At 50.5% G+C, this 22,547-nt stretch overlaps 1 protein-coding gene across 1 annotated transcript in view; it reads left to right on the top strand.

Moving 5' to 3' along the window:
* Positions 1–13,907: 13,907 nt before the first annotated feature.
* LOC142765956 (uncharacterized) overlaps positions 13,908–22,547 on the top strand; it is a 42,822-nt gene continuing 34,182 nt past the window's right edge. Inside the window, exons 1-2 of the mRNA XM_075867762.1 lie at positions 13,908–14,206; positions 15,967–16,226. Of these exons, the coding sequence (XP_075723877.1) occupies positions 13,908–14,206; positions 15,967–16,226 (559 nt within the window). The remainder of the gene's footprint in view (positions 14,207–15,966; positions 16,227–22,547) is intronic.

Here is a 22,547-nt window from a genome sequence, read left to right as displayed (position 1 = left end):
CTTTCAACATGACCACTCAAGACTCGGCTACATCCTCCCGGTCGCCCGCCCTTCAGCCCGGCCTGTCAAACCAGCGCCCACAACAACTTTCGTGACGCTTCCCGCCCTCAAAGACCCTGGCGTGCTCTCGGGCCGCGAGGATTCTGACGTCGACCAGTGGCTACGCCTCTACGAACGCGTCAGCACCACTTACAGGTGGGATCTCACACTTATACTCGTGAACGTCATCTTTTATCTCGACGGAACACCCCGTGTTTGGTTTGACAACCATGAGCATAAAATTACAAGCTGGGACAGCTTCAAGAAAAAAAAGACCCGTGAGCTTTTTGGCAACCCCTTTGGTCGTCGTGAAGCCGCGAAGAATGAGTTGTCGACTCGCGCACAATCTTCCACGGAGTCCTACATCGGTTACATTCAGACTGTCCTCTCACTATGCCACCAAGCTGACGAAAACATGTCTGAGCCTGACAAAGTTGGCCATTTTGTAAAGGGTATCACCGATGATGCGTTCAACCTGTTTGTATTCAACAATGTGACATCTGTTGAAGCAATTATTCAAGAATACCGCCGGTTCCAACAAGCTAACAGCAGGCGCATCTCCCATCTAATCCAGCGGCTTCCGAACACCGCTGCATCGTCCTCGTGTCTCGACACATATCATCCACCAGACACCTGTGACAACTTGACGCGACTCGTCAGGCGGGAACTTGAAGCGGCTGCTCCAGCTAAGGTGGGACCCATGTCCCCTGACCCCTCTCCTCCAATTACGTTGCCCCTCATTGAAACAGTCGTCCGGTAGGAAATCACCAGCTGGGGAATTTCACCACCTCCCCGCACCGACTTCGAGCCCCAATACACGCCTGCACGTCTCTTCCTGACTGGCTCTCCCTCAACGTTTTGTAATCCATCCGTATGGCGATAACACGATGACAAGCCGATCTGTTTCTCGTGTCACCGAATTGAGCACATTTCTCGCCATTTCAAAAGTCGCTGGAGCCTTCCTGCACAAGCCTCCTCTCGTACCTTCCATGCACTTCCTGCCTATCGCCATGAGACCAGCCGCGCCCATTTTGCCCAAGAAGCTGCTACTGGACACCGCTACTCCCGCTCTCCATCCCCCCCAACGTCACCAGTCTCGTTCTTTACAGCCCCGCCGACTGCGTTCCCCCGCCTTCCCACGAGGATTCCCCAAAGAAAACTAAGTGTTACAGCCCCCGGAGGTAACGCTGCATCGCTCGGACTGACGGAAAATCCCGTCTTGACCATACAAACAAAACTGAACCTTATAGACGTACAAGTAGATGGCGTACATGTCACTGCTCTTGTTGGCACCGGCGCTCAGCTTTCTGTGATGACGAGTGATTTTCGCCGCAAGCTCAAGAAGGTTCTCACACCTGCGACGACTCAGTTCGTGCCTGTTGCGGATGGCGGAATAGCATCTATCGTTGGAATGTGCTCCGCTCGTGTAAGCATTGCGGATCGACACACAGTTGTTCTCTTCACCGTCTTTGATAAATGCCCCCATGACGTAATCTTAAGCCTCGACTTCCTGTCCGCGCATTCTGCCTTCATTGACTGTTCGACCAGTACGGGCCGTCTACACTCGCCCGCAGCAGAACCTCTTGCACAGCTGCCGAGTCACCTCTGCACAACGGGACATGCGTGTCTCCCTCCACAGACACTGACCTACGTAGACCTCGTCTCAATACCACCAGTTCCCGACGGTGACTATGTTCTGACCCCTATCGCCGATGTACTCATAAACTGTGGCATTATATTACCGCTCATCAGTCTGTCCGTCGCTGGAAATGCTACGTGCCTCCCAGATGTCAACTTTAGCTTGTCACCTCAAATGCTGCAACAAGGGATCTCTTTGGCGTTGCTCTGCACCCTAGAAGCGGTAGATGTTTCTACGATGGCCACTCCTTCTGACTCCCACGTTCAACATCAATCTGACACTTGCTCCGACAGCGCTATTATGTCGGTGATCGCTTCCAACTTAACGCCGCAGCAGACTGACGAGCTTCACCGGGCTCTGCTGTCCTACATCGACGTTTTTGACCTTAGCGGCTGTTCGTTGGGAAAAGCTACTGGTATGACCCGCCGCATAAACACAGGCAATGAGCATCCTATTTATAGGTGTCCATATCGGGTGTCCGCGGCCTAGCGTCACATTATCCAAAGTGAGGTCGACAAAGTGCTCGCCAAGAATATCATTGAGCTATCCTGCAGTCCTTGGCCTTCTCTTGTAGTGCTAGTCCACAAGAAAGACGGTGCTTGGCATTTCTGCGTTGATTATTGACACCTCAACAAAATTACCAAAAAACACATGGACCCTCTGCCACTAATAGATGATGCTCTTGATTGCCTCTATGGGTCCCACTATTTTTCCTCCAAATACCTTCGTTCCGGCTACTGGCAGATAGAGATAGATGAAATGGACCATGAAAAGACAGCATTAATCACCCCCGATGGCCTATATCAGTTCAAGGTCATGTCCTTCGGCCTTTGTAACGCTCCAGCCACTTTCGAACGAATGATGAGCTCCCTGCTCAGAGGATTCTAATGGTCCACCTGTTTGTGCTACTTGAACGACGTCATCGTCTTTTCATCAACTCTTTAAACTCATATAGAGCGCCTCTCAGCCATCTTAGGCATCTTCCGTATCACTGGCCTGCAGCTCGACTCGCCCAAATGTCACTTTGGATGCCATCAAATCACAGTACTTGGCCATTTCGTAGACGCCAACGATGTACAATCAGACCCGGCAAATATCAGTGCTGTCAAAAACTTTCCTGTACCACGATCTGCGAAGAATGTTCGCAGCTTTATCGGACTATGTTCCTACTTCCAACGCTTCGTGAAAAATTTTGTGCACATAGCGAAGCCGCTTACGCAGCTCCTCAATAAGTACGTCCCGTTTTCATGGGGCTCAGAAGAGGCTTCTGCGTTCTCGACTCTCACCGCTCTTCTCACTACTCCTACAATTATGGTACACTTTAACCCTGTGGTCCCTACGGAGATCCGTACAGATGCAAGTGGACATGGCATTGGTGCAGTGCTGGCTCAGAAATAACATGGATATATTGCGTTATTGCATAAGCCAGCTGCCTCCTATCCGCCCCTGAACATAACTATTCGATCACAGAGCGTGAGTGCTTGGCTCTTGTATGGGTAGTGGTGAAATTCCGACCTTACCTATACGGACGCCCATTTTCGGTAGTTACCGATCACCATGTGCTCCGCTGGCTCAAATCTCTGAAAGATCTATCAGGCCCCCTTGGTCGCTGGGCTTCGCGCCTGCAAGAGTTTTCCTATTTGGTGGTCTACAAATCTGGCCGCCTACACCATGGTGCCGATTGCCTTTCCCGGTACCATGTCAACGATTATGAGGACACTGACAAGTGCACAGAGAACTCTATCTTATCAGTGTGCGACTTCCTCAACATTGGGGAAGCAAAGAAGCGTGATCCAGTGCTGCTTGACATCATCATCCGTACGGACCTTCTCATTGTTGTGCCTCAGAATTCGCGCCGCTCTGTTCTCATCGAACTTCACGACGATCCCACGGCTGGACACCTTGGTGTATCCCGCACGTACGAGCGCGTCCGGCGCCGTTTCTTCTGGCCAGGCCTTGCTCGCTCGGTACGCCGATACGTCTCCACGTGTGACCTATGCCAACGTCGTAAAACACCATCGCTGCTACCCGCTGCTACCATCTTCAACCAATCGACATACCCGCGGAACAATTTTACCGCGTTCGGTTAGACCTGCTCGGTCCTTCTTTCACGTCAACATTGGGACACAAATGGATAGCCTTGATTACTGACTACGCTGCACGCTACGCTGTGAGGCGAGCTCTGCCGACCAGCTCTGCAACCGACGTCGCTGACTTCTTGTTACGGGATGTTATATTGATTCACGCTGCTCCGAGACAACTCCTCACAGACCGTGGCCGTACTTTTCTGTCCCAAGTCATCGCCGACATTCTGCGTTCTTGTTCCACGCAACACACACTGACAACCGCTTACCACCCTCAAACAAACGGCCTCACGGAACGATTTGACCGTACACTAACAACTATGCTCGCTATGCACGTGTCACCCGACCACCGAGACTGGGACCTTGCCTTACCCTACGCAACTTTCGCGTATAATTCATCCCGTCACGACACAGCGGGCTTTTCGCCGTTCTACTTATTGTAGGGAAGAGAGCCGACTTTACCACTGGACACAGTCATCTCGGCTCACACCTCGTCCACCAGCGAGTATACCCGCGACGCAATTGCGCGAGCCCATCATTCCCTTCAGATTGCCCGCGCTCGGCTGATGGCGCCGCAGACCAACCAATGCCGTCGGTACGATGCGAAACATCAAGACGTACATTTCGCTCTCGGTACCCTCGTTTTACTGTGGTCCCCTCATCGTCTGGTGGGCCTATCAGAAAAACTCGTTTGTCGTATTACGCGCGACCTTACCGTCTATTGCGTCGAGTAACACCTGTCACCTATGACATCCGCCCCATCTGTCCATCATTATCTGCTGTGCGGTCCAGTGATATTGTACACGTCTCACGGATCAAGATCTACAAGAAGGCGTCAGATGACGACCTTTAAAGCAGCGGGGCGGTGCCTCCGCTGCCGGGGGTCATGCTACGTGCTAGTGCATGGTGATGAAGAAGACAATGCATATAGACTGGCGCGACCTAATCTCTGAGGCTGGCGCTGCTCGCTTAACCGGCTGAAAATACATCTGTGACTACCCCTCGGAGTCGGTCTCCTTCTCGTAACAATATTTTAGGAGCGAAGCTTCTTATAGCGGCACCCGTTCGTCCATCGTAGTCCTAGTAGTAGTGTGTAACCAGTCTTACATTTTGACCTCCAAGGTGGTGCTGGTGGGAGAATTCTTCTGTGCGTTGTTGAACAATAAAAAATTCGCAGCGTGCGCGTTAACTAAAAGCCGAATTTTCCTGTCTCCCATTCCTCCTTAGCAGCCACTGGCATGTACATTGAGCGCTATCTAACAAGAAAGGGTTGCTACGGTATACTCGCTGAGCGTAACCTCCTAGGTTTTTATGAAGGTTTAGCGAGCGTTGGGCCGCAGTGCCATGAATACAGGGAACTAGTATATACCACGAACTCGAGGTGGTTAAAGGTGGGAAGTACACACGAAGCGCAAGCCGTAAGAAAGTGTGCGTGTGCCTCCTCTCGTTCAATCTTTGGAATGTCCACTGGATGGCGGTGCTTATATATGAGGAATATATGATGAAAAGATGCGAGATGGTGGTACTTGGGGTGTTGAAAAAGTGAACGAATGGACACACAAACAGATGCATGGACGGACGTACGGATGGCAGCACGCACGGATGGACGCATAGACGGACGCCGGAGCGGATGCATGGACGAATGCAGGGACGCACGAACAGACGCACGCGTGAACGGGTGGGTAGACGCGCGGGCGGCCACACAGACGCACGCATGGACGGACGGAAGCAAGAACGAATGGACGGACGGATGCTTTGCCCCACTCTCCATCAATCACTCCGTGGATATGCTGCCATTTTTTTTCTTTTCTGCTTCAGTGAGAAAAAAAGGCCGCCAGGGGGCTGAGGTGTGTAGTCGCACCTCACATGGGCTCCTGCTCTTTTTGCTATTTTCTGTGCCACCTTGCCTGGACACTGCTCGCGATTAGTGACCTGGGATTCCTCACGTTGCAAGGCATCGTTTGACACCAGACTCATTGCAGTGAGTGTACTTTTTTACTAGATATTGAACTTTAAACATATTGTGCCTGATCGCTGGGACGCGCCAAGGAATTCAGAGGACGCGCTGCACGCGAACGCCGCTGTGGCGACGGGCCTGCGAAACGAGCTGGACGCCAGCGTCTCGTAGGTGCATGAGCACGCTGCTAGCGCAACACAGAGACGCAGCGTCTGAGGTAAAGAGCTCTCATGGAAACGCAGACGTCTAACCCACGTCAAGAAAACCCGAGTACGATGCAAGTGGACAACACGGAGGGTAACTCAAGAACGGCATCACAATGGACGTTTGATGAAAATAGTGGCAAAACGACAGGCAAAGCCCACATTGAGTGGCTTCAAGCTGGCCGTAAAGGCAGGTCAGCCAAAGAAGAAAAGTCAGCCGAAGAACGAGCTACGCAACCTGTGAAGCCAGACGCCGAATCTCAACCGCAACGTCAACGCAGCACTAGGATGCGGCCATTCCCTACTGATGACTTCAAAATTGTATTCCGCCCGCAACCAGGACTAGATCTTTCAAAACGAACACTCATCGAGGTTACACATGTCATCGGAAGATCCAGTGGCTTGGCCCAGCAGGACTTCTATGACCATGTGCGAGTGCAGGTGCAAAAAGTAGAGAATGTGATCATCGCAAGCACACCAAGTACTGAACGAGCTTCCAAACTGCAAAGTATAAATGCTATACAGCTCGGTGGAGTAATATATCAAGTGAATCCGCACATTCGACACCCCGATGATGTGTGCCGCGGAGTGATCTACGGCATCGAACCAGGAACAAGCCCCACAGAGATTGTTGCAGGACTTCGCGTAGACCCAAGATACCACGTCCTTGGCGCGCGCATGCTGGGATCATTCACAGCTGCAGTTATCACTTTCGACGGGCAGCACGTTCCTTTTTACGTGACGTACCTCAGTGGAGACTACCGATGCAAGCCATACCGGAAGTCCATTCAATATTGCCGAACCTTTGGCGCCCTAGGTCACCGACAAGACATCTGCCCTCAGCCGAAAGCGAACTTCTGCTACAAATGCGGCCACGACAAGGACACAGAACCACATGACTGCCAACCGATGTGCAAGATCTGCGGAGAAGACCATGAGACTGCTGGAAGGGAATGCAAGAAGAAACTCCGCAGCAACCCCCTACTTATCAAGTAAGACGCCACCAGCTCGATAACGCCCGCGCCCGTGGGAATCACTAGAGTGCTTGCACTAATGATTTACCCGGGTCAGTTATCACACCAGAAATTTCACGGGTCCCCTCTTTTCCCCCAAAATTTGACCGAAGTTGGTCTCGATCTAAGAAAAAAGGTCGCTCTGGATCCCGCACGCCATCACGGTCTCGCTCCGTTAGGGGAATCAGTTACGCCGCCGCGGTGACCGGTAGAGACGGGCCCAGTTCTCTAAATACTACAAGTGTCTCGACCATCTCGCCTGCTCAGACAGCGACCATCCGGGCTCTAGAAAATAAAGTCCAAGATCTACAACGGAGGATACAACAACGCCCACCAGCCGAGTGTAGCACACTAGAACTTGACGACAGCATACTAAAACAGACGGAAGTTAGAATGATGAAGCGGGTAGAAGAAAGGCTGCAAGCACATGAAGCGAAGATGCTCGACCTCGTCGAACGACGCCTTGAAGCTTTAAGCCCTCACTGCGAAACTCCTCGCATCCATAGACACAACCATAGAGAAAGTGGTTACTAAAATTATGGAAAAGGTGGACCCACTGACCCGTACTGTAAGCACGCTCGATGCCAAGCTTGATGGCTTCATGGCACAACAGCATAACTTCATAACATATGCATACAAAAATTTCGTTACCCATGAGCAGCTGGTAGAACAATCAGGGACCAAGCGGAAAGAGCGAAAAACTTTAGGGGATGAAATTGCAGCGGAAATTCGATCTACAGCACCAAACGACCGGCACCAGGCGGGAATCAACTGCCAGAATGGCAACTCCCACACATAGACAGTCTGAGCCACTCCCCACTCTTCGAATTTGGCACTGGAATTGCAGATCTTACAGACCTCGTTCTGCAAACTTGCAAGAATATGTTAAAACAAATAATCCAGATATGATCGCGTTGCAGGAAACCCACACAGAAAAAATCAAGCTCCCTGGCTACAGCACTCTCACATGCACACCCCGCACCGCAATTCTAGTCAAGAAGACTCTAACCACACAGGCTCATGAAATTGAAGACATTGGCATCGACCACACCATCGTGGAGATAATCCCCACTCGGAAGACTCAACAAAGCTTATACCTGGCCAACAGTTACAGTCCTCCGCGGGAGCAGTTACACCAATACGACCACTTCGTCCACGAGCTCCGCCAAATGGTTAACGGCAACCGACTCGTCATGGTTGGGGACTTCAATGCTCCACACGCAGCCTGGGGCTATCACAACACCACCAAGAAGGGGGCGCATGTTCACGACGCTGCGCAGCAACACGGTCTGACGCTGTGGAATGACTTGCTCCATCTAACCCTACTTGGCAACAGCGTCTCGAGGGATACTAATCCTGATCTCACGTTCACTAGAGACGTGCACAACGCAACGTAGACAAGGCTACCAGACACTCTAGGGAGTGATCATCACATAATTCAAATAGAGGTCGAACAGGCTCACCGCTCGCTCAAGACAGGAAAAGCTCGGCTCACGGACTGGACCACCTACAGGAATGAGCTTGATGATGATTCGACTATCGAAGACATTGAAGCCTGGTTAAACAGTATTGTAAGTGTTGCTGACGGACATACCAAAACGATACACTTGAACGAGGACAATCCGGCAGTCGATAATCATCTCCTTCACCTATGGGAAGCTCAAAGATCGCTTATTAAACGATGGCAACGGCAAAAGCTCAACCGCAAGCTGAAGCGCCGCATCGCCGTACTCACTAGACAGGCACAGGAGTACGCCGAAAACCTTGCGAGCCAGAACTGGCGGTCCTTCTGCGACAAACTTCAAGGGACATTGAGCACAAAGAAGATTTGGCGCATTCTTCGAGCCCTTATTGACGACACCCACACCAAAACTAACCAAAGAAATACAATTAGGCGGCTCATACACTACTATGAGGGCACAGAGCACCAGTTACTCCAAGAACTTCAAGCAAAACTTTGTGGCTCGGTTAACCAGCAAGCTAGCTCCATCAAAAATTCGACGCCCAGGGAGTACCGAGGAGCACCGAACGAAGCACTAGACCAGCCTTTCACGCTGGCAGAGCTACACGCGGCCCTTGCTAAGCTTACGCGCAACACAAGCCCGGGAAAAGACGGAGTGACCAATAAGCACCTACGACAGCTACCGCCCCGGGCATTGACGGCGCTCCTTCCGCACTATAACGACTGCTGGAGGAAGGGCGAGCTACCACAAGCCTGGAAGCACTCAGAGCTGACCATGGTACCCAAGCCAAACAAGCCAATCTCGATTGCGAATCTTCGTCCCATTTCCCTTACATCTTGCGCTGGGAAACTCTTTGAGCACATGGTAAACGAGCGGCTCACCACACTTCTCGAAGACAATGGTCACTATCCGAACACCATGTTCGGCTTCCGCCAAATGCTCAGCACACAAGACGTCCTCTTGCAGATAAAGAAAGATATTCTTCTCCGCTTGAGGAAGCACAGTAAGTCATCTGTTCTAGCTTTGGACGTAAAGGGCGCATTTGACAATGTGAGCCACGAAGCCATTCTGCGTAGCCTGGAAGATGTCGGCTGCGGTGCCAAGACATACGCCTATATGCTGGCTTTCCTCACCAACCGCACTGCCACTGTAGGGATCGCCAATATCAGGAGCGAGCGTTTTCAACTCCCTAACAAAGGCACGCCGCAGGGCTCAGTGATATCACCAGTGCTTTTCAACTTGGCCCTCCTTAAGCTCCCACGTCTCTTGGACGCTGTCCCTGGGATACATCACGCGTTATACGCCGATGATATCACTATGTGGACAAGAGGTTCAAGCACGGGTGAACAGGAGGACCGACTTCAAGAGGCGATTAACATCACTGAAGGATATCTCAAGACCTGTGGCCTCCAATGTGCTCCGGAAAAGTCGGAACTGTTAGTACTTGCGGCACGCACCCGGGGTAGACCACCAAGCTACGACACTCCTGACCCACAAGTCTTTCTACAGGGAGTCCAAATACCACAGGTTGACACGCTTCGAGTCCTTGGACTACACATACATAAAGATGGGTCTGGCTCCGCTGCCCTACCCCGGCTGCAGAACACTGTGACACAGCCCACCTAATCCGAAGGGTGGCTAATCGCCGCAGTGGCTTCAAAGAGCACGACACCCTAAAAATAGTACAAGCTCTCTTTTACAGCCGCATAACGTACGGAACTCCCTACCTCAACCTGAAGACAGCGGAGAAACAAAAACTTAACCTGCTGATACGAAAGGCTACAAAGCTTGCCCTAGGACTGCCGCCAGCCGCCTCCACTGACCGACTGCTTCGCATGGGAGTTCATAATACGTGGGAAGAACTCACCGAAGCACGCCTCATCAACCAGGTCGAGAGACTCAAGCTGTCACTCACAGGGCAAGCCGTGCTTCGACGCACAGGATACCAGACCACTCTAGAACCCAACGAAGAACGCAAAGGCAAAATACCGTCACAGCTGCGAGAAAGCCTTGAAATTCAGCAGATCCCTCGGAACGTGCATCCTCAACATCACCGAGAAAGGCGGCTCGCCAAGGTTAACATGAACCGGAAAAAACATGGCAATGACCCGCAGGCGCGATACGTGGACGCAGCCAAATATCCGAGACGTAATGCCTTCGCGATTACCGTCGTAGATTACAAGGGCGCGGTACTGGCATCGGCGACTATCCTCGCCAAACGTGCGGAAACAGCTGAAGAGGCTGCTATAGCACTCGCCACCCAGACGAGTGAGGATCCCATCGTGGTCTTTACCGACTCACAAACAGCGGCACGGAACTACCTGAAAGGCAGGGTCTCCACGGTGGCGATTAAGCTACTAAAGTGCATGGACAATCCTCCTCCCTACACATGCATCGTGTGGATTCCGGGTCATGAAGGTCTCGAGGGAAATGAAGCGGCACACACCGCAGCCCGCGAATGCGTCAACTGGGCATTCCCATACAAGATCCGAGGCACCTCCCACTCAACAACAGAATCAGAGACAAGAGAAGCCATACCACTAACGTACCATGCATTACTGCAACATTATCGGCTCGAACGCAGGTTATACCCCCGCCACATCCAAAACTCACAAGAGACGAAGGGACTGACTATAGGCGTCTTCAAAGCAACACGTTCACACACGGCGTACTATTGCACAATATAGGGCCAACGTTGCACAGCTACATCTGCCCTCACTGCAATGTGGCAGACACTCTGGCGCACCTCCTACTGCAGTGCAAAGTAAGCGTCCCAAGACTACGAGCAGCAGCACCAGATGCGGACCAAGACCTCCTCAGTGAAGCGTGGGAGGCTGCGATCTCCCAGCCGGACCTGGTCGAGCAGCGTCAACTCGTCGCTCGAGCTCGGCGGGCTGTCCAAGCCAGAGGGTTCCTGGAATAAGGGACCCTCCCACCTTCACTCACAAGCTTCTTTCAATAAATGTTTTCTCTCTCTCTCTGCTTCAGTGACGCAACCCACAGCGTTCAGTGCACTGCACGCAATTACTAAAACGAGGTGTGTTGCATATATTAATCGTTGAAATTATATTTTGTATTTGGCACGCTTTAGAGGTGGCTGTTTCTTTTTTTCTAAGGGGCGAAGCTCCTTTAGGTGTGGGTCTGTCCATCCCTTGCATGTATGTAGTAGTACGTAGCCACCGGTGGGACATAGCCGCTCAAGAGCTGGTATGTGCCACAGGGGATGCGAGATGGGAGCTGGTGGTACTTGAAGTGTTCACTAGATGGACGCGCGGATGGACGCTCGAACAGACAGACAGATAGATGGATGGACGGACTCACGGGCGGACGTGTGGACAGGCGGACGGGCGAATGGATGAATGCATAGATGGTCGCGCGGACGGACGGTGGAAGCAAGAACTAACGGATGGACGGAAGCACGGACGGGCTGATGGACGCTTCGCCCCACTCATCATCATTCACTTCGTGGATATGCTGTGATTTTTTAGGGGCGAGGCTCCTTAAATCGGCTGCCGTTCATCCCTCGTAGCAGTAATAGTAGTCGTAGTGTGTAACCAGTCTTAGATTTTGACCTCAAAGGTGGTGCTGGTGGGAGATTTCTTCTGTGCGTTGTTGAACAATAAAAAAAATGGCAGCGTGTGCGTTAACTAAAAACCGAATTCGCCTGTCTCTCATTACCCCTTAGCAGCCATTGGCATGTACATTGAGCACTATCTGACAAGAAAGGGTTGCTACGTTATACTCACTGGGTGTAACCTCCTTGATTTTAGAAAGGTTTAGCTTGCGTTGGGCCGCAGTGCCATGAATACAGTGAACTGGTATATACCATAAACTTGAGGTGCTTAAAGGTGGGAAGTAGATACAAAGCGCAAGCCGTAAAAGTGTGCATGTGCCTTCTCTTGTTCAGTCATTGGAATGGCCGCTGGATGACGGTGCTTCTATAGAGGAATATATGATGAAATGATCTGAGATGGTAGTACTTGGAGTGTTGAATAGGTGGACGAACGGACACACAGACAAATGCATAGACAGGCGCACGGATGGCAGCTTGGACAGATGGACGCATGGATGGACGCAGGAACGGATGCATGGACGAACGCAGAGACGGACGCACAGATGGACGTGCGGACGCATGAACAGACGCGCGCATGGCTGTGCGGATGGACGCACGGGCGGCCACACAGACGCACGCATGGATGGACGGAAGCAAGAACGAATGAACGGATGGATGCTTCGCTTCACTCTCCATCATTCACTCCGTGGACATGCTGCCATTTTTTTCTAGGTGACATTGCTCGGGCACGCTAGCTGTTCACCAGGTGGCGTCAGTGCACCTCGGGCATGAACATCACGGATCTGATAATCCACGCGAAACTGCTCAGCCTCGGCGAGTGTTGCTTACGCTAGAGAACGCCGTGCACAGCCAAGATATGTATCGATGTGAATCCTTAACGTTTTACAATGGGCCAGGCACGCTTCACGAGGTGTGTTTAGACAGAGTTGTTGAAGAGTTAAAGTACTAGGCACCCTACTATGGGAGCGCATAAAGGCGTTCCGGGGGCCTCACGTGCGAATTGCTATTCGTACGACGCGAGACTGAATTTAACAGATCCACAAGAGCGTTAAACAAGTGTTGATCCAGTGGGCTTGTAGAAAATTGAACGAAGGCTACGTTAGGAAATCGTCAAAAGGCTTGCAAGGATTTTCCAGTAGCGTGAACAGTACCACTGATGGTACTGTTGATGCTATGATTTATTCAATAAAACATGGCTATAGATATATAGTTTATACATATAGAGAACACGTTTCTCTCGTAGATTATAGTCGTTTATTTATTTCTATCAATAGTTAGTTTGTGATAAACTATTTGTTTCAAAACCTTTACATTTTATTAAGTTATTTAAATTATTAAATATACCTTCGTGCCTTCTGATTCATGAATTATCGCTCGGATTATGTTGCTTCAAATGGCCGAAGAAACACCAACAAACTAACCTTTACTATCAACCTTGTTATTATACTTCCGTGTCGACGCATGCATGACTTTTATTTTTATTTCTTTTAATATTAGATTGTTGATGTATTTAGTATTATTTACAAATAAAAATCAGTATTTCTTGTATATTTTAGAGAGCATCAAAACTTCGTAAAACATTCGTATTGGTTTCATTATAACCTTTATTGTTCTGGAATTCCACAAGATTATTATTTTTCCTTTAAGATATATTTCAACATTCATTCAAGGACTAAGGAGTAGTCGGCGCCTAACATGAGCGCTAACATCTCCTTATATATCATATCAATATTAACAAAAAATTTTATAAGACCACTCAATACCTCAGAGTGGGAACGTGCCAATAATTTTGAAAGTCAAACAAACAAACAAACAAACTTAATTCATCCATGGTCAATCACCCACAGTGGTCGTGAGCCACATCAATGCTGCAGCAGAGGAGAACAAGAGCGTGACACGCGATGCAGGACCTAGAAGACGACAGAAGCAAGCAAGATGGCCGCTGTCGAGTTTCGGCTGGAGCGTTCCGTTCGAATTCACACCCTTCATTCTCGCGTGTCGATGCTGCAAGAACTGTGCCGACGCAGGCTGGTCGCGACACGTTCGCTGCCGCGGTGGAAGACCCTGACGCAGGTCTTCACCGAGTGTCCCCGTCGTCGGGCTTGCCTCTCCTCTCTCGTCCACTTCAGTGGCTGCGGGGTCAGCTTCTGCATGCAGCGAAACTTCTTCGAGTGGGACCACATGACCTACTGGATCAGCTGCGTACTGGACAGAAAGCGATACATGGCGGTCAGGTGAGTCGTACGGCATGTGGCGCAATTTGGGGTGTGCACACCAGACCCGTGTACATTCCATGACAAATACAGCACCTGCCCCCCCCCCCCCATTCAAGAATGGAGAGGGGCATTTGCCTACCCCCCCCATTGAGGTCAAGGAGGTGCTCCCTCCTTCCCGAAAAAGAATTTCTGCCTGCACTTTGGGCGTGCAACCTCAAGTATTAGGGCATTTGCTTGGTGCATCCCGCGCTGAACAGTTGGGTCATCCGCGATCTCTGACGCCAGCGACGCTCTCGCCGATGCGCCCGCTGCCCGCGATCTCCTGACGCAGTGGAGCTCCCGCAGATCGGTACCCCGTCCTCGGACTCTTTTGACCGTGTCCGTCATCTTTTCCATGTCTTCTTTCTTCACTTGAGTGGGGCGAGTGCTCTTTCTTCTATATTTTTCTTTCCGCTATTTTTTTACCCCTTTACCCATTCCCTGAAATGAGCTTAGCCGTGCCGCCTACAAGGCAGACAGAAATTCGCTCTTTTTTTTTAAAAGGTGCTGCCATAAGCGTCTACACGTGGAGGGCACCCCCCCCCCCAACAAGCACCAAAAAGGGGGGGGGGAGGCAAATATTGTTTTTTTGTGGAGCCGATGTACTCGGTCGTCGCCTGTGAAAGACGACGACAAAAAAAAAAAACCGGTGCCGTAAAAGATTTTTTTTGTGTCGTACTTACCCGGAGGCAGGGAGGCTTTTGTGAAGAGAAATTTCATAGTCAGTTTGCATTGAAAATGAGAGTACCTGTCGAATATGATTGTGTAGAGGGCTGGACGAGTTGGCTTGAAAACGCTCTGCTGTTTTACCATACCACACATAGTCGGTTTTCCCATGAGCTCAAGGAGATAGTAAATCGTTTTGGTGTACAGGTTGTTTTCAATGCATTGTACAAAGTTCAACCCATCTGTCGTGTGGCGAACGAAACATTTGACAAAATCAATAAAAATGTGTTTGACTTTCAAATGAAGTGGTAAGCTCGTGAGGTGCATGAAAGGGGCAGTTTATTTATTGCCCTTAACCTGTGGTCTTGTGTATATAGATCAGATTGGCCAGTGTATTAACACTCGCCATATTGAGTATATAAAGTCTTCGTACAATAGCAATCACTCCCACCTAGCCAAGCATTGCAGAACTGCCATTGTTATTCTGTTTGTTGTGACACGAGCATTTTATCACAAAAACAAGCCAACTAGTACAAGCCTTTCATATCAGAAACTGTACTTATTATTGCGGAAGCATCCGTCAATCGTACGGACAAGGAAGTTACCCTATTGAGCCATACATGACTTTTGTATTCTGTTGCACGTTATAAATACCACTTATGCAAAAATTACTGTAACAGTGTAGTTTCTTTTGTTTTTCTTTTTATTTGCTTCTTTGTTGGGCCCTTCTAACGCGCTCTTGAGCTACCTTGGGGCATATATATTGTAATTATTTCGATAAACATTGTGAGTTCACGCCTGTTTGTCTTTTGGCCTTCCGTTTTTCATCCATTGTGTGTGCGCCGGAATGCTTCCAACTTGTAGATTGTTCGCGGATATTCACCTGCAAACATACAAACCTCCTACAACAGTGCAAATTTTGCTCTTTGAGCACATGCACATCTGCCAGAAAATATTTAGGACATAATCAAGAAATAGCATTTGACACGTTAACATATATGCCGTACAAATTCGGAGTTCAGTTAGGTGTGCATAAAAATTAAGAGGCTTCATTTGAGCTCACTGAATGACAGGGCGCCCAACTACAACGCGGAACGGCTCCTGGGAGATGACAACTTGTGGCACTGGGCTCTCCTTGACCACCCGCACGTCCTGTCCGTAGTGGCAGTGGCGGCCATCGCGCCTATCATCCAGGTTTACTTGATCACCCTGGCACCCGACGACGGCCTTGAGCACTTCACTGGCATCCTTGCTGTCAGAGACCTCTGCGTCCACGAGCTCCACCCGCGGAAGTTCCTGCGCCAGCTCTGCTCGACACTCGTGTACTTTCGAGGTATGCTTACCAGAACGTGCGGGTAACCTTCATGTGGAACAGCTAAACAATGCTGAGGTTACTTGGTTAGCAGAGGTGGCGCTAAGAGTGATGAGAGGGTTGGTAAAGCTGTTGCTTGGGCCTGCTGGTAAGACATATTGGGGTGGGGGGGAACGGTGCGAAAGACCAGACAGAGGACACATACAATGTGTGATACTCTGTCTGGTCTTTAGTCCTTCGCGCTGCTTTCCTCCATTATGTGGGGAAGATCAAGCACACCAAGCCCCTAAAAGCGACGCATAAGTTCTCCGTCTACCTGGTTTTCTTCCTCCGCCCTCCGTTCAGGTTTTTTTCTCTCTACCTTCATTAGGAAAATGTCCTGTACCACCCACGATGACGTAATACTTGTGTGCTCGTATGAACAGTAGGAAGTCTGCAGTTTGAAGCTGACTACTTCAGATAGTGAAAAGGTGACAGAAAATCAAGGGAAACTGGGCGTGAGCACTTGTGAATGAAATAATGACCTGGTAAAAGACGTTCGTTTGGCTTTCGCTGATAAATTCAACCTTTAACTGCCTCGTGATGGCTACTAGCTCAGCGCAAGAACGCACAAGACGAAAAAAATTGGAGCATTTGTAGCTCGATAGCGCAAGGCCTTCCACACGAATTCTTCAGAGTAAAGCATCACGGGTTTAATTCCAATGTTGGGACGTATAACTTCAACTACTTAGAAACATTAATTTACTAGACGTCTGCAGTGGTTAATTAGTATCGTGTTTAGCTGTCCTTGCGATCAAACCACCCAGATAGGGGTTGGTACCGAGAACGACCCCAGGATCAGGATGAATAATGCCTCAACCAGTATGAGTACTTTAATTTCCAAGAAATAAGTTGAGATTTTCTTCTAAATTTGTTCTGCGTTCGCATCAACTTATCGAGACGCAGGCAAGGGCTTGACCGTAGAGTCTTTTGACTTTTTCAACGTGCATCTGCGCCGCACCGACCGTGTGCTCAACAAGGGACTCGTCTGGAACCGGCGCTGCTTCGACATCACCTCACTGCCCGGTTCCCTGTGGTCGCTCCTCTTGAGGCTGGACCACAAGTTGGCCGCGGTCTACGCGGCCATATCAACCACCGAACACGCAGCCACGGCATTTTCCATCGCCGTAGCTGGTGGCACTCGCCTACATTCAGGACCCGGCTGATACGATAAGTCGTCGACGGCCGTCCGCTTCGGGATGTCTCCAGGCCATACACCGGATGCACGGCATCAAGCTCTATACGTCGCCATGCTCGTGCAGCCAGCTTCTGGCTGAGACGTTTTGCACTCCCCAGCCAAACCTGGACGCTATCCACGACATGACCGATGGAGTGTATGCGTCCATGGTGTCTTTGGTATCCCCCTGTTGAAGAGCTGGAAGAGCCCAACATGGACACTACGACAGGGCCGATAGGATGTATGCATCCATGGCACCTGGGGTAGCCATCTGCTGAAGAGGTTGGCTTTATGAACCGTGATCCATCCATCCATCCATCCATCAATCCATCCATCCATCCATCCATCCATCCATCCATCCATCCATCCATCCATCCATCTATCCGTTCATCTGTCCGTTCGTCCGTCCATTCGTCCGTTCGTCCGTCCACCGACTTTTAGCTCTGCTGGCCGTTTCGATAATGGTGTTGTTACCAAATTTGGTATGACCTAACATGAGTGTATGAAAAACATAATTGACTACCCACGGCATGAAAATCATACGTATGCAATGAATGTCATGATTTACATTTTATTGTTCTGCAGCTCTTGCGGAGGTTTTGGTCACATAGCATGTTGCAAAACTTGATTGATTTGTGGGATTTAACGTCCCAAAACCACGATATAATTATGAGAGACGCCGTAGTGGAGGGCTCCGGAAATTTTGACCACCTGGGGTTCTTTAACACGCACCCAAATCTGAGCACACGGGCCTACAACATTTCAGCCTCCATCGGAAATGCAGCCGCCGCAGCCGGGATTCGAACCCGCGCCCTGCGGGTCAGCAGCCGAGTACCTTAGCCGCTAGACCACCGCGGCAGGCTGTTGCAAAACTTGTATGGTATGACATGATTGCATGGCGAACACAAGCAACAGACCCTAACATGAAAATTATGACATGCGTATCATGTAACATGACTATATGCCACGCTCATGATGCGCTCGCGGCCGTTTCGCTAGCGTGACATATAGCAAATTTGGTATTACGGTACGTGAACGAATGACGAAGGTATGTGAACGGTGTAAACATGATAATCATTAGAAGCATGTCATGTAACAACAAGACTACATGCCACGCTCATGAAGCCCTGGCGACCGTTTCACTAGCTTCATTTATACCAAATTTGGTATTACGGGACGCAATTGGATGACGAAGGTATGATACTGGTGCAAACATGATAAACATGAAATGCGGGTCATGTAACATTATGGCTACCGCTACTCTCATGATGCACTCGCAGCCGTATCGCTAGCTTCACATGTACAAACTCAGTATTTCGCGACCCGATGGACGACATTGGTAAATGGCACATCCAGACATGATAATGACGACATGTGTTTTATGTAACAACATGACTACATGCCACGCACATGATGCGATCGCGGTCGTTTCGCTAGGTTTAGATATGCCAAATCTGGTATGACGTGACGCCAATGGATGACGAAGGTATGTGACTGGTGGATACATGATAATGATGAGTTGCATGGTCAAGACGCCACTACATTTTGACGTGACGCGGTGCGTGGGCTCGCCGGCGTTCATTTTGTCGCGTCACGCCGGGGTTGCGACGCCAGGCGCCTGTTTTGCCATATACTTTCAGGCGTGCGCCGTGCTGCCTGCTTTGACGCATGCGCATTTCAGCGCGTCTGGAATCTCTCCATCACGAAAAGAGGGAGACGCAGTGTTGTCTGCGTAACGCATCGGCGCGAATTTAGCGCCTGTTGCCGTCAGGTGGTGCCGACAAGACGCTGTTCGCGCCGGTCGTGCCTGGCGTCAGACTATAGAGTGCTCGCGTTTTGCTAACGTAGCGTCACTGTGCCCAGCGAGCGTGTGCGTAAACTCTACCAACGACAGTCTTCTGTACTGGCGTGCCTCGGCAACGCGACCCACCAATTTTTCGCGGTGACGACGAACATGACGTCGAGGACTGGCTCATCGAGTACGAAATCATAAGCGCTTCCAACAAATGGAACGCCTGCGACCAGCTCACCAATGTGCGCTTTTACCTCACTGATGTGTCCAGCCTCTGGTCAAGAACCACGAAGGCGAAATCACCAACTGGTCCTTCTTCAAGACACCCATCGCCGCGGTCTTCGGTCGTCCCGCCGTGCGCCGGCTTCGCGCGGAACAGCGTCTGCGTAGTCGAGTCAAGCGCAGGGACGAGACCTTTACAAGTTACATCGAAGATGTCTTGTCTCTTTGCAAGCGCGTTGATGCATTTCTAACCGAATGCGACGAAATCAAGCACATCATCAAAGCAGTTGACGATGATACCTTCCAGATGCTCATTGCTGGGAACCCTCAGACTGTCACTGACGTTGTCCAGCTCTTTCAGGAGTACGACGAGGTGCGTAAGCAGCGTCTCTCGACGGCAGGGCCGCTGAAGATACAGCTGAAGTTTCCACCCTCGAGCACGACGTTGCTGCTAATCACACTGTCTTACTGCCCCACATCTAATAGTTCATCCGTAAAGAAGTTGCGCGTCAACTTTCCCTTGTGGCCGAAGCATCCGAGCCACTGACCTCGTTAGACCCACGTCTACGCCAGGTCATTGAGACACAGGTCACGCAGGCACTGCCTTCATCGCCATCTGTCCCTACGACACTGACCTACGCTGCCGTCGTTGCTAGACGACCAGTCCCATCTGGACCTGGCGCATACCGAAGCACCGGGTCCTCCTACCCTACGACGTTGTCTACATACACGGCACCCCATCCTACTTCACCCCTCGCATCTTCTGTCGTTAACCCATGGCGCACCTTCGATAATTGACCCATCTGTTTTGCATGCGGTTTTGTAGGACATATAGCACGTCACTGCCGCCATCGCAACTTTCAGCCTCCAGACCGTGGGAATTCCGCAAATTACCAGGCTGCCCAGAATCCCCAGCGACCATCTTCCCCTATCGCCAACTCGTTGTCTTCACGACGCTTTCTCGACTCTCGCCGGTCATTACCGCCCCGTCGCCGATCTGTCTCCCCTATGCGTTTCTGAACGAGCCCCGCTGGAGAGGAAAAGAGCTGCAGTTCCGGACGCAAGAACTGCGTCATCATCGTACTTTACAAGGCCTCCTCTTTTTCCGCGCAACAAAATTCATGTGCTGGTAGAAGTTGTCGCTGTACGTGCACTTGTCGACACAGGCACTGTCGTTTCTTTAATTAGTGAAAAACTGTGTCGTGATTTGAAAAAAGTTACAACACCGCTAACAAATCTTGCCCTGTGTGCAGCCACCTCCCATTTCGTTGCGCCGACGGCTCAGTGCACAGCCCGTGTTCTTATTTAAGATGTTTGGTATGCCGTCAAGTTTGTTGCTCTTCCACGTTCATCTTACGACGTCATACTAGGATGGGATTTCCTCTCTACCCATCAGGCCCTCGTCGAATGTGCTCGTGCTGAACTCACGTTGACGAATCCGCGTCTCGATATCGACCAACACAGTCCCTCGACAGTGTTTGCCGCAGCTGATGTCCGCTTCGCGCCTTTGTCCGCCGTCCTAGTGCCTGTGTTTTCCCCTGCTGCCACAAACTCGACGCTCCTGTTCCAACAATCTATAGCTCCTGGGTACCACCGCACCATTGTCTTCCCGTTTGCAAACATCAGATTTTCCAATGGTTTGGCGGTACTCTATAGGTTCAGCGTCTTTGTTTGTCCATACATCCTGCTACGCGGCGAGTGTATGGGGAGCCTCGAGACCTTAGATTGTATTTTTGAAGACCCGATGTATCCGGACAAGGCATTTCTACCGACTCTTGCCATTACACCCGCCACTGACGCCAATGACCCTATGGATGTATTCCGCAAGTCCATTGATTGCCACCTTATGCCTGGGCAGCAGGAAGAGCTAGCTGATCAAGCTCCTCCAGCGTTTTTGAGCCTCGTTTGACCTCAATCAGCCTTTCCTAGGTCGAGCGTCATCTGTTCCTCACCGTATATATACCGGTCAAAAGGCACCATTACGACAGCGTCCATATCGTGTGTCAACTGCCAAACGTCGTGCTATCAATAACAGGTCGACGATATGCTGAAACGTGGCATAATCGAAGCACCAAGCAGTCCCTGGGCCTCTCCAGTTGTGCTGGTGAAGAAGAAGGACGGATTCATCAGGTTATGCGTGAACTACCGACGTCTGAACCGAATCACGCGCAAGGATGTCTACGCTGCCACGCATTGACTATGCCTTGGACTGCCTACAAGGAGCCGAATTTTTCTCTTCTTTAGATCTGTGCTTTGGATACCGGCAGGTACCCATGGCAGAGGCCAATCGTGAAAAAAATACTGCTTTCATCACGCCCAACAGGCTGTACGAATTCACAGTCAAGCCCTTTGGCTTCTGCAACGCGCCAGCTACTTTCGAGCGAATGATGGACGCTATCCTCCGTGGCCTCAAATGGAACGTTTGTCTTTGTTGTTTAGATGACATTGTCGTCCTTTCAACTGATTTCACGACCCCTTTAACCCAATAAACAATTGTGTCGGGCCAGTTGGTAAGGATCCATCTTGCTAGGAAGCGCAGCCACTATTGTGTTCTTGTGTGTGTGTTGTGTGTTCTTTGTAATAGTGGCTGCGCTTCCTAGCAAGATGGACCATTTAACCCACCCCGAGAAAGTCCTCGCTTTTCTCCGCCGCGGGGCTGCAACTAAATGTGAAAAAGTGCCAATTTGCCACTCGAAAGCTTACAATCATTGGCCACGTAGTTTCGAAGGATGCCATTTTTCCTGACCCTGCCAACTTAAAGCCGTTTCAGCGTTTCCCAAACCGACCACCATAAAACAGCTCCGAAGCTTCATAGGTCTTTGCTCCTACTTCGGGCGCTTCACCCGCAATTTCGCGACGATCATCGTTCCTATGACCAAGCTCCTCGCCGGCTCTTGGGACCTTTCGGCCTGGTCTGACACTAGCTGTGACGATTCTTTCAATCAATTGCGCCGCCTCCTCACGTCGCCACAAATTCTGCGACACTACGACCCATCGGCACCCACAGAGATCCACACCGACGCTCATAGTGTCGGTCTAGGCACTTTTCTTGTGCAGCAGAGAGATGGCTTCCAAGAGTAAGTGGTTGCCTACGCAAGCCGAACTCTTGGCA

The sequence above is a fragment of the Rhipicephalus microplus genome, chromosome 6 (genome assembly GCF_043290135.1).
Source record: "Rhipicephalus microplus isolate Deutch F79 chromosome 6, USDA_Rmic, whole genome shotgun sequence".
NCBI lineage: Eukaryota > Metazoa > Arthropoda > Arachnida > Ixodida > Ixodidae > Rhipicephalus > Rhipicephalus microplus.
Note: the sequence above shows the minus strand (reverse complement) of the source record. Positions and strands in the feature narration are given on the sequence as shown.